The 13871-nt window shown below is 41.4% G+C and overlaps 1 protein-coding gene across 1 annotated transcript in view; it reads right to left on the bottom strand.

Annotated features, from left to right (window-relative positions):
* Positions 1-5548: 5548 nt before the first annotated feature.
* The window catches only part of Sox30 (SRY-box 30), a 31332-nt gene continuing 23009 nt past the window's right edge, over positions 5549-13871 (bottom strand). Inside the window, exon 5 of the mRNA XM_021177155.1 lies at positions 5549-6546. Coding sequence (XP_021032814.1) covers positions 6165-6546 — 382 coding nt within the window. The 3' untranslated portion in view covers positions 5549-6164. The remainder of the gene's footprint in view (positions 6547-13871) is intronic.

Here is a 13871-nt window from a genome sequence, read left to right as displayed (position 1 = left end):
TTTGTTTTTTGAGACAGGGTTTCTCTGTATAGCTCTGGCTGTCCTGGAACTCACTCTGTAGACCAGGCTGGCCTTGAACTCAGAAATCCGCCTGCTTCTGCCTCCCAAGTGCTGGGATTAAAGGTGTGCACCACCACTGCCTGGTCTGTAGGAGTTTTAAAAATGTCTTTAATATTATTTTGCTGTGAGAGTGTTGTGGGTTCATGTGGGTGCATGTCATGGTGTGTGTAGAGGTCAGGGGATCACTCTGGGGAGTTGCTTCTTTCCTTTCACCATAGGTTCCAGGGACAAACACAACAGGCCAGGCTTGCATGACATGTGCTTTTTTTTTACCTGCTGAGCCATCTCGCCAGCCCCTCACAAATTCTTATTTCAGGACGAAGTTCTCACTAAATTGCCCAGGCTGGATTTGAACACACCCTATAGCACAGGTAGACACGGACCCGAGATCCTCCTGCCTCACTCTCCAAGTAGCTGGAGTAATAGACCAGAATCACCAGGACGGTGCTAAAAATAGATAAAAATAACTAAGAGGATTTCTCAGTTAATAGTTTCCAGTGTCCATGTCATCCTGGGAGGATTCTGAACCTGCTGTTTACCCTGCCTCCATCTTTATGTTGTCAGGAGCAATTCTCAGTTGGGCAATTGCCTTGAGCTTAAGTGTGGAAAGGCACTGAACTGTTGGACCTTGAAAGCAACATAGGCAAGGAAGGAAGGAGAGGGGAAGTTTTGCTGGTGTTATCAGGAAGTTCCCCAACACCATTTGTCAATCGTTTCCTAGTGGGCTTTACAATAGCTTTTCAGGGATCAGTCTTTAATAGACAAGACTCAGGAGAATCAGGATGTTGTTCTCTTAGAGGTGCCTAGGTGCTGCTTAGGGCACACGTGGGGAGCTCTGCTTAGGCAGACTTGGGGAGCACTGCTTGTCTGCTGCCCAGTGAATTTCCTGGCCTGTGATGCTAAGGATGAGAGGCTGCATCTGTTATCCTGTTCACCAATCACGTCTTTCGGGTCTGTAAAACAGAGCACCGGTCCTGGTTCGTCACAGAGGAGTTTAGACTCTAGTGGGAGATGTGCACACCTGCCTTGTGGGTACATAAAGCAGGAACTTGGCTCAGGCTGTGAGGGCTTTTGCATGCATCCTGGAAGACAAAAGCCTGTATTAGGAAGAGTCCAGTTCAGCTTCATGTGGCAGAGGAAACCAAGTTATTGGGGCTTAGTGTGGTTAGGTGTTTCTTTTGCTTTCATTCAGTGTTAACAATCCACCCAGTCCAGATGTGGTGCTCTTCTTGTCTTCTTAACCATTTTCAGAATGAGGCCTATAGAGTCCAAGATGGTTGCCAAGATTCCAGCCATCTCTACCATAGTCCAGCTAATAGAAAGGTCACAGTGGCAAAGAGAGGCATAGCATCTCCTTTTAAACATATTTTTGGGACTATCCCTTGGTATCTTAGGAGTCCAGAACTCAGCTACTTGACCATACCCTACTTCAAGGGCTGAAATAGCATTTCAGAATGACCACATTGAATAGAATTGTAGGGTTCTGTTACCAAAAGAATGAAGGCTTGCAGTCACTGGTGAGAGCTAGGATTTGTGTAAACTGAGACCTGAGGAATGAGCTGGAATCAGGCAGGGCAGGGACAGAGCATGGCCTAAGAGGGATTAGAATGGTCTTCCATGAGATCTGCTCACCACCCTTCATGTTGTGGTCCAAACTGGACCTGGGGGAACTCTATCTGCCCCAGCTGCTCAGTTCTCATGCCAACAGTAACTTCCACTCAATTCCAACCTCACATCCCAGCACAGAGAAAAATCTTCTTTTTGTCAGAATGAGAGATTGCCTGGAGATTTCATCATAGGGTTGGTAGGTTAGCGCCCTTTTCTGTCTTCTGATGTTGTGGTTACATGGTTTGTAAGACAAACCTGAAAACCTTTTTCAAATGGTGCAGTGTCAAGGGGAGGTGTAAAAACTGCTAAGAAGCTTATCAAAGATATAATCCAGCCAGACAGTGGGTCTGGGGCTGGAACTCAAGATTTTTAGGCTGTGAGGCAAGCCATGTGACCACAGAGCTGTCTCAGAAGCCCCACAATAAAGTTTTATTCAGCTGTAAAGACAAATGAAAGTATGTCATCGTAGGGAAGGGAGATGAATGGAGAGATACTGTATGAAGCAAAATAGGCCAGATTCGGAGTCATGTTTTCTTTCATGTGTAGAACCTAGATTTTATCACACACACACACACATACACACACAGGTTGGGGGAGACTTTCAGGGAAGAGACAGGAGATTAGTGGGAAAATCGAGTAAAGGGTAGTGGGATGTGAATATGGTCAAAATAGGTGGGGCTGCCCTTAAGAAATCCCTCACTTGGTACAGTGAATTTCCCCTAATGCATTTTTCTTAAACATGTCGAATGTAGCTCCAACTTCCCCCCAGGCAGAACTCTCCTGACAGCTGGTTGACAGCTAAAAGCACATTTGCCTCCATAATTTCTTGGATACACTGTCATCGTTCATTAAAAACCCGGTTTAATAGCCAGCAGTGAATTACAATGATTACAAGTTTCAATTCTTTCATCTTTGAAGACTGTTAGACACCATTTTTTAAAAAAGTTTATTCAGACACTGCTTTTGTTTAGCAAAGCACTTAAGGTAACTAACTAACTGTTGTGGAAATCCATGTGTGAAGCTCACAAACCTAAGCCACCAGCTGTCACTTGTAGGCATTTTCTGAAGCGTGTCCTGGGTGATGTCAGTAGACACTGTTAAAACAAAAAAGGAGTCTCAACAGGTAAGTGTGGGAACCTGAGATGTCAGACTTTTGTGATATGATGACAATGGATATTGCTGTCTTTCAAGTGGGGCATGACCCCAGCTTCCAAAATTGACCAAATTCAGTCAGAACATCTGAAATGCTGGGGTCTAATTAGCACACCCTGAGAAACATTCCCCTCTCTTAACTTGGCTTCTCAGGAAGGCACCCTCCCATCTCCCTGTAGTACAATGGGTTTTTAATTTGCAAATACTTGGAGCACTTATGTCTACGTGAGTCTTGAACACTTTGAGTGACACCTGAAGCCTACTGACATTATAATATACTTTGAAAAGGAGTCTATCTGCATAACAAATCCCACGAAGTCCAACTTAACAAGAACAAACAAGACAATGAGACTCTCAGAAACCACTTGTGGCTTGGAGCACTGAGATTTCCCTCCTTAGTGAGAAGCAGATGCCCTCGAGGGATGGTGTGTATAGTATGTGGACCTCTAGTCATTGGCTTGAAAACTTGTAAGGGAACAGGTGTGAGCACTTTGTAGGTATGCATGATTGTCTGTGGTTGGTCTTCCCTAAGTAATATGCAGGTTTCTAATCTAATTTACACCGTGGTTCTAGAACCAGCCTCAACTCCTGACCTCTGATGCAAGTATAGACAAGAGGTGATTAAGAGATTTCCTAGCCCTAGCTAGTGTCAGCTGTAGAAGGGGCTGGAGACATGGCACAGTGGTTAAAGGCACCCCCGGCTCTTCCAGAGGACCAAAGTTCGGTTCCAGGCCCCTGTGTCGGATGGCTCACAAGCTCTTGTAACTCCAGCTCCGTAAGATCCTATGCCCTTTCCTGACTTCTGCTGGCATGGCTCACAATGGCATACACACACACATATCCACAATGAGTAATAATTCTGTTAAAAACAACAAAGGAAGAAGTCAGAGGTGAAAGGCTACCCTGGAAACAGGTAATTAGGAAATGGCGAACTATGAACGTTACCTTTTTGCTATTTTACACAGTGATTTCCTCAACCAAGCAGTCTGTAAGAGAAGGTCTATGATGAAAGCCTTTTAAACGAAATGGGATAAAACAGGTCAAGCTTTTGCATGCATTGCTCCTACACAGCAACCGTTTAACAGTAAATACATAATCTTTCTTCAGTTCACACATAAAATGGCAAATGATATTTGTATCATTCAAGAAATTCAAGATTTGTTCTTTACATCAAAATTGCCTGTGCTGAGCAACTAAAGAGTATCAGAGCTGGAGAGGTGGCTCAACTGGGGGATGTTGCTTTGCACACTTGAGGACCTGAGTTCCTATCCTCAGAATCCAGGTAGAAGCTAAGCACAGTGGTGCACATCTGTAAACCAGAGAGCTAGGGAAGTCGGAGACAGTGTGCCGGGCTCAGTGAGAGCGACTGAAGATAACCATGCCATCCTCTGGCCTCCAGGCCTGCATTCACATGTGCGCACACACACACACAGACAGACAGACACACACAAAGAGTATCAAAGCTGAAGAAATTACAGGCATGCAAACATTATACCCGCAACTTGAGGGTGCTGAAATGGATCCCCAACAGTAACTTTAGTTCAGTAAGAAGGCTGCAGCTGTGAATGATACATCCCGAACACCAGTCTGCTCAAATGCCTGCTCCACTATGGGACAATTATGGTTCCCAGCTGATCTGAAGTTCTAAAGGAAGCTTTCCTGGACATACTCTTGAGTCTTAAAAGATGTTCAGAGGTTTACCTCAGAAAACAAACATTTTCCCCAACAGCTTTGTAGCAATACCTTGTCATTAACTTTCAGATGACAACAGCAAGGGCTTCTTTCAAAAATCTCATCTCCAACCTCCAGTCACTGGAAGCTCACACTTATAAGGTTTAAGTAAGAAGACTTCAGTTTATACAATTTACACAGATGCCTGAGGGAAGTGTCTTGATTTGTGGCAATTTCCCACCAATTCACTTTCTTCCTTGTAGATGTCTTTTTAAATGACCTCACGGCTGGCCATCTTATTCTATTCTGAATGGGGTCTTTTTTATTCACAAATGGATACTTGCCAAGCTATGACAACATGAATGGCATTTTGTTGATTTTTACTATGAGTTAAGTCTACAGGTGTATAGAATTGCAAGAAAGTTCCATGGTCTTCAATTCAAGAGAGATGAACCCAATATAACCCCTTTGGGGAGTGTTTAAATCATTGGCAGACTTGCACAATAGCATTAGATTTTACATTAGAATATCTTTGATGGTACAATTTCAAACCTCTTGCAAACTGTGGTTTACAATGATTGGTGACCTGACAGGATCTAGAATCACATAGGAGACAATTCTTTTGGACTGTCTGAGGAAGTTTGTAGATCAGGGTAACTGAGAGGGGATGGCATGCTCTAAATGTGGATGGCATCGTGCCATGGGCTGGGGTTTTCATCTTACAAAGAAGAAGCAAGCTTAGTCCCAGGATTTATCTGCTGCTTCCTGAGCACAGCTGGAACATGGCCAGCCACCTCAGTTCCTAATGCCATGTATTCCCCCATGATGCACTGCACCATCAAACCATGAGGCAAAATAAACCCTTCCTTGGGTTGCTTTTCTCAGGTATTTTGTCGCAGCAATGACACACGTAATTAATACACAAACCAACAGGGTTCTGTGCCACTCTGCTGCTGTCTAATAAAGTGTCTGCAGTGGCATAAAAGCTAAACCACCCCTGACCCGCACTCTGTGTGCTCACCTCCCTCCTCTCAACAGAAAACATTTAACAAGAGCATTTTCATCTGTTTATTTAGTTACAACAACAATATAACAATGCATGGGAAAGATAGTTAAAATGATGATAAAATGTTCAGTAACAGAAATGAATATATCTGAAGGAACTGCTCGGTGTCATTAAAATACATTTTTAACTTATAATTGGTTATTAGTGTAAATTAAATTTAGCAATTGAGTTCTAGTCCATGTCTACAAGTTATCAAAATATTTTCAAAATGTTACATAAAAACTGACAACATCTATAAATATATAAACACCAAAATTTTTCAGAAAAATAAAATAATGTACCCTGAGATATCACACTTGCTGTGCAGATGATATACTCACATGCGTCCTCATATGCCACGGGAGCTTTCTGAATTTCGAATTTTCCAAGATAGCGTAATGCTATCACATGTTGGTGCAAATTTCAGCCATGAAAGTAACTACTTGGGATTGTAAGACCGGGAGTGCAGGGTCACTAAGGAGAACTTGGGAAGACATGGACGGCACTTGGTCCTGACTCCTCAGATCCTGGCTGAAAACACTCAGCAAAACATTCTAGGCTTTTTTTCTCACACCAACTGACCCAGAATATATTTTAAGAAATGTTTATTTTCTGCGCATATTTTAAACTATAAATTCCTGAGCACTTTTTCTTCTTCCTCCTCGTCGCTGTCAGTGACATTGACTTGCTGGACACCAGAGGGGGCTGAGGCTGGGGCTGTGAAGACATTCTCCAAGGCTCCAATGTCCAGAGTGGGCATGGCATTCAAGTACTCTTCCCCACCGTGGCCATGGCTGCTGTAGTAAGGGGGCCCGTCCATGCTCTCACAGCTCCGAGAGTCTTCACTGTGTGTGTGCTCATCTGGATAGTCTCTGAAAGGATAGTCTCTATTTAAAGCTGAAAAGATAGCTTCATGTTTTTGGTATCTGTCTTCATAATAACCAAGACATTCTGGCATTGAACTTGGAAAATTTCCATAGCCAAAGGGAGGCCGACTATAAGGGCACGTGCTGTGACAGAAAAACAAAAACAAAAATGACATCAGATTCTGGCCCGCAGTGCCTGGCCCACAGACTGAGTCCCTGCAGTCCCTGCACGGCCTGGAGAGCATTTCTTTGACATGAAGATTCCTATCCATCCCCACCCAAAACAGAGCAAAGGCAGTGTGGACAGATGCAGCCGCCGACATGATCACCTCTTCCTAGTTTCTAGCTCCTTACCTTTGATAACCAGGATTAAGATCGTCCCACCCTGGCCTCTATACTACCTCACACCACACAGTGTTGGAAATGGAAACACAAGTTGTGTGACAATGAAAAAGGCAGGTGTGAAGGGTAGGAGAAGGGCTCCCCTGTTCTAGAATGTGCTGAAAGGAAGAGATGCTGAATACTGAAGCCCTGGAACAGAAAACTCCAGCTGACTTTTACAAATGACACAGTAACAAAGTACATTTAGAATATTCTTTGTACTCTAAGGCATTAAAACTGATACCGCACTGTGCTTTTAAAGGGTTTTGCAAACAAACAAAACACCATGGAAAAAGACTTCAAAAAAACCATTGCAGGTTTACAAGTGACTTTTGAAAGGCAAAGCTAATAATCTTGTCACTCAAATCCAGTTGCCAATTCTCTTTAAGTATTAATCTCTTTGGAGGTGAAGAGGAAATACACAGAAATTGGGCTCGTGCGCGCCATCTAGTGACAGCCAACACAATGATCACATTCATTTGCAAAACTCATGGAATGCCAATCTTTGCACTGCATCTTCTGAAGAAGGAAAGAGGAAGGAGGAAGAGGGCAGGGGAGAGAAGACAAAGGGAGGAAGGATGGTAGGATGGAAGGCCAGCTCTCTTCCCTTTCAAATGTATGAAGATGTACCAGACCACTGTCTCAAACTCTCGGAATATGTCCCACTCCCAAACCTTGCAATATAAGGTACCTTGCTAACATTGAACACCACAGATATAAGATAGTGCTTACATTTTTTTAGGTTTACAACCATACTGCATCACTCTACTTTGGGTACTTAGAATTTAAAGCCTGTGCCCTGAGATACTGTCAATCTCGCTGCCATGACTTTGTTCACAGCTCTCTGCCTTCAGGATTTTCCATCCATTGAACTCTATGCAGATGTCAGAGAGCATATCAAATCTACTTCCCATATAAAGTCTTCCTCTAATGCAGACATAACTGCTCAATTAGTAACTGTCTTTCAAAAGATCCAGTTTCAAGGCATGGTAGAAAATTTAAAAACCTTAAATCTTGATATATACCAGACATGTGCTATAGTTTGAAACACCAATTTTGCATGACTGTACTGTATGGGAAAAACAAGTTAGTGTTATATTCGCAAGTCAATTATGACAAAGCTGGTCCAGGGTTGTACTGGTAAAAATGAATAGCTATAAAAGTATTCCCTCCATTAGGAAAAATATCTGTTAACTTGATTAGAATAATATTAGCCGATACACAGAAAGAATATTGTATGCTTTCTAGGTACTGGCTGAGGATTTCGCACAGAGCAAATGGATCTTACAGACACATTTCATCCAACAGAATGGAACACATTCTTCTCAATGCCACATGAACATCCTCTGGATAACTTATGCAGCACTTGATTTAGGGTAATGTTTTTGGGTTGTGTTTGTTTGTTTGTTTGTTTTTTGAGACAGGGCTTCTTTGTGTAGCCCTGACTGTTCTGGAACTCACTTTGTAGACCAGGCTGGCCTCGAACTCAGAAATCCGCCTGCCTCTGCCTCCCGAGTGCTGGGATTAAAGGTGTGCGCCACCACTGTTTTTAAAACTGAAATAATATCATGCACCTCCTCAGAACACAATGGGGGCAAACTTACAAATTCATAGCAGTAAGAAGAATGGAAAGTGTAGAAACAGTGGACGGGAAGCAGAAGCTAGAAAATGAAATTAACTGGAAAATTAAAGGAACATAAACATTTCCTGGCAGTAAGTGAAAACAAATTTCCCCAAACTGTGTAATACAATCAAAGAAAAATATATAGCAATATCCCCATACATCAGAAAACCAAACAACCTAAAGCCAACATTGAGCAGTGCATCTTAAGGATTCAGAAAAGCAGCAACAAAACAGACCAAAAACTAGTAGAAGCAAAGAAATAGGGAAGAAATAAACTAAAAGAAAAGATGAGCAACAAGGAAAACAAGACAGACAAACTTCAAGCTAGACTACACACACACACACACACACACACACACACACACACACACAGAGGGAGGGAGAAAGGGGGAGAGGGAGAGAGAAGAAGGGAAGGAGAGAGAGAGAGAGAGAGAATGAATGAATGAATGAATGAATGAGAATGAATCTCAAACAAAATCAGAGATGAAAAAGATAATGTAACATACAGCCCAGAAACACAAAGGGTCATAAAAACTCTCCTGAGAAACTACATACTGAAATAACTCGGGACCTAGAAGACTGGATGGATCCATGAGCATCACATACAAACCACCACAACTGAGTCAATCAAGCACAAGTAGACATGGTGGTTTGTTTGTAACTCTAGGACAGAGGTGGAAGTGGCAGGAGGATTCAGGTTTGAGGCCAACTAGGATTCATACTGAGTTCAATGAAAACAGTGCAGCTGGCTATGCAGAGAAACAAAACTCGAAAAAGTAAACTGGGGCAGGGGAGAAGAAAGGAGAGATGGAGGAAGGGAGAGAAGAAGGGAAAGTCTAAGCAAACCAGTACTGAGTCGTGAGCCTGAAGCCTTAAATGTAAAGGACCGTCTAAGACCTAATGAATTGACTACTGACTTATACTGTTCATTTAGAGAACTAGTTGCAATTCTTTGAGAACTTCAAAAAATTGAAATGGAAGGAACTCTGCCAAACACTTTTATAGGTCCAGCTTTCCTCAATATCCTGGAATGAAAAATCAGGAAAACTATAATCCATATTTTGGATAAACATGGCTGCAAAACTTCTCAATAAAATGCAATTGTCCTATATTTGTTGGTACATGGAAAAGATCAAAATGATAAAGTGAAATTCAAGGATTCAACATATACAAGCCAATAAGCAAAACACAGCACCACAATTCAGGACTGTAATATATTTTCATCTCCATACATAAAGAGTGTGCAATAAGATTTAATATTTTACATGGCAGAACACTTTTACCAGATAATATATCAAAGGAGATCCTCTAAATACTAAAGGCTATGTATGCAAACCCACAGCCATATGACACTGAGCAAGGAGACTGCAAACATTTCCTCTAAGGCTATAAACCACAAAGGGATCTGACCTCACCACTCTTACTTAACACAGTACTGAAAAGTCTTAGCAAGAGTATCAGGAAAGAGAAAATAGGATATCTAGACTGGAAGTTACATTATCCATATTTGCATATGACATGATTTTATATGTAGAAAAAACCTAAATTCCCCATCACAAAGCTATCAGAACTGAAGAATAGCATTAAGCATACAAAAATTGGGCTTTCTCTGTGCAGCTTTGGCTGCCCTTGAGTTCAGTATATGACCATGGTTGCCCTCAAACTTGCATTCTCCCACATCATTATGATGCGTTCTAAGATTCCAAACACAGGTCATACAATGAAATTGCTGAAAAGAAAATTAAGAGATCAACCCATTCGCAAAAGCCATAAAAATGAAACATTTAGTGTAAGGTGGACAAAGAAAACTCGGTCTCTTACTAAACAGTGCTGGAACAACACATGCACATGGCAGCAAAATAACACTACATCTCAAAAACAAAACAAAACAAAACAAGAACACTGCATCTCATCCTCTCACTGACAGCGGGGGCAAAGGCCTACATGGAAAACATACACTTATAACATCACTGCAGGAGCAGGAGGAAGGCTTCTGTACCCTGGTGTGATTTGGTGATGACTTGATTTTAGTGACAGGACCCAAAGGCACAGACAATGAAAACAGACAAACAGGATGATGAACTAAGAATTTCTCACACAGTAAAGAAATGAGAGTCTACAGAGTGGAAAAAACATTTGCAAATTATTCATCCAACAATGGATCAATATTTGGAATACAGAGCCACTAAATACCAAAAAAAAAAAAAAAAAAAAAGGAAATAATCAAATGGCCATATGCAAGTCCCCAACTAGGTAAGACTCATTCAAAGCTGAGGTCATTATACCAGAAGATACTTATATTCCTATATTTCTTATTGCACTATTAAAAAATACACAATCAGTCCAATGCCCTTCAATGGATGAACAGATAATGATGTTGTGGTATCATTACACACTAGAATAGTATTCAGTCATAAAAAGAATGGAATACTAAAAACCTTTTGCAGCAACATGAAGAGAAATGGAAATTATTATGTTAAGTGAAAAAAGCCAGACAGAAACACAAATGCCATGATATCATTCATTTGTGGAAACTAGTAGGTTGGTCTTGGGGAAGAACAATGGAATCTGATGGCTGGAGACTGGAAAGAGCAGAGTGATATGGCACCAAAACACATCATGGCAGAATACTGGTTCTTCTCTAGAGCTACTAGGTAACTACTGGTTAAAACAATCTGTGCTTCATTTCAAAATGACTAGAAGAGTAAATTTCCAAGCACATAACATGATTAATACTTAGAGATGAAAATGGTTTGTTGGTTTGATTTTTTGAGACAGGGCTTCTCTGTGTAGCCCTGGCTGTCCTGGAACTCACTCTGTAGACCAGGCTGGCCTTGAACTCAGAAATCCTCCTGCCTCTGCCTCCCAAGTGCTGGTATTAAAGGTGTGCACCACCACGCGTGGCTGAAAATGTTTTATTATCTTTTATTATATACTGTGTAGCTGCATCAAGGTTCATAAAGATGTACAAATATTAAGTCCCAGATACAAAGGAGTACTGTTGCTAAGGCTCCACCCATAGCTTCTGGTTTCTTCCAACTAGGACAGCGACTACACACTTGTATTTTTCAAGTTCTAGTGCATTCTCAACCTTCCTAATGCTATGACCGTTTAATTCAGTTCCTCAGGTTATGGTGACCCCCCCCCCCAACCATACTATTATTTTGTTGCTAATTCATAACTGTAATTTTGCCACTGTTATGAAACAATGTAAATATATGATATACAACCCCCAAAGGGCTTGTAACCTGCAGGATGAGAACCACTGTCTTCTCCAGCATCCAGCATGCTGCCAGTAGCTGACTGTGCACTGGCTCAGCAGGAAGGATGACAAACATGCCAACACCACATGGATCCATGGGGGCATTCTTAATGACATTAGAAAGAAAACCAGTTTTATGTACTCTCTCATGAAACACACTAACTATGAGATATCACTACGAGGAGGAGGAAGACAGGAAAAGGAAGAGGTGGGGGAGGAATAAAAGGAAACAGCAAAGAGCTTGGATCTACAGGTTGATGCCCCAGGATGCAAAAAGCCACATCCAAGATGTGGATAAGTTTTTGTTCCTTAGTAAATATAGAGCACTGAAGAAGGTGGAGAGCTATTGGTGGAGACAATCCAACCAATGTGTATAATTTGGTTGGCTCTTGATTTACACACCACTTTTAAAAATAAAAACAGGTTTGAGAAATAAAGGAAAAGCAAGGGCAGATGAATTGTTGGTTAATAATAAGGCTCATGAAAATTTCAGCTATGATATGGTAGTCATTTCATAAGTCTATAATGAGTAAGCATGTGTGTGTATGTGTGTGTGTGTTGTTTGTGTATGTAGTGTATTCTTTATCCAAAGTGTTTAGACCCAGAAGTGACTTGACTTCTGGATGTGTGCTTTATATTTATTTAATATAATAAACTCTGGGGAAGGAACACCTGTATTACTGTGCATGTGTGGGGCTCTAAAGACAACTTTTGGGAGTTGGTTCTCTCTTGCCATCATGTAGGTTCTGGGTATGGAACTCAAGTCATTAAGCTTGGTAACAAGAGCTTTTACCCACTGAGCCATCTCCTCAGCCTGAGTCTTGTTTTGCTTTGGAGTCTTAGAGATGTGCATAGGTTTTCTTCACAAATATTTCTGTTCTCCATAGTTGAAATTACAAGTGTCCTCCTGAAATCTGAAACTTTTTGAACACCAACAGAAAAAAAATTGATTTGATTTGGGTTTTAGATTTTGGATGAGGCTACATGGATGAAGTATGAAGCTATACTGCACTGTATGTAAGCTATATGAAATCTGAGATTGGCTCCAAAATACATCCTTGTTCCCAAAGTAAGGAGAATCTGGAGAAGCAAGGGCAATAGTAAAATGTCAACTTCTGAAGCTAGGTGCCAGCATGCAGGGCACATTATGCTACACTGTTACCTTTTTTGCATATGACATTTTCTGTAACAAACTAAATAACACAGTCACCAAAAATCAATAGTTTCTCCTCCATGGTGAAGGCAATAAGATTCATCCTCTCTTCCTCACATTTACTACATTGGACCTTTGTACTCACTAAGTCCCCAGTGACTACTGTAGCTGGTGGCCCAGGTCATCTTCAACTCTAGCTGAACTGAGGGTACTAGAACTCAGAACTCTGTTCTTTGAGAATGCTGGGGAAATCCCCAGGAGCTGGGGAAATGCAGATGCAAGATGACAGCACAGAACCCCGCACACTCTTCCCCTTCCATTAACTACTCTGGCCTATATGGCACAAATTTTGTGTGTCTTCTGCTCCAAAATAAAGTGCACCTTGCTTGATTCATGGAAACAAAGCCACTGGCTTGGAAAATGGCTCAGGGGAGCAAGTCAGCCAGCCCCTGCTACCTTTGTTTTGTGCTCAGTCAGCCAGTGTGTTGAAGAGTGTCCCTTCAATATTCATGTCTACCTAGAACCTTAAAATATGACTACTTGGAAACAGAGTCTTTACAGATAGGACTACATCAAGGTGACATTGTTTTGAGCAGAACATGATTCCAGTTACTTGTGTGCTTATAAAAATGAGGCATATGCAGATATGAAAATTTCAAAGAATATTTTGTAAAAAAATAAAAATAAAAAAATTAATAAAAACCAAGAAAAGGTTCAGTGGGTAAAGCATGAGGGCAATTCAAGCCCCTATACCTCACATAAAAACCAGGTAGCAGCACAAGCCTTATAATCCTAGGGAACCTAAAACAAGCTAAAGGAAGACAGAGGGGAATCCTTGGAAGCCCATGGGCCAGTCAGCTCAACTTAAACAGCGGCGAAACAACAAAAGAAATCTTGTCTCAAATAGGTAGAAGACATTGTCCAAAACCCGAGATTGCCCTCTGAACTCCATATGTGTGCAAGGGTGTGTACACACACACACACACAATACAATACAATACAATACAATACAATACAATACAATACAATACAATACAATACAGAAGATT

This window comes from Mus caroli, chromosome 11 (genome assembly GCF_900094665.2).
Source record: "Mus caroli chromosome 11, CAROLI_EIJ_v1.1, whole genome shotgun sequence".
NCBI classification, from domain to species: domain Eukaryota; kingdom Metazoa; phylum Chordata; class Mammalia; order Rodentia; family Muridae; genus Mus; species Mus caroli.
This window is presented reverse-complemented; position numbering and strand designations above follow the sequence as displayed.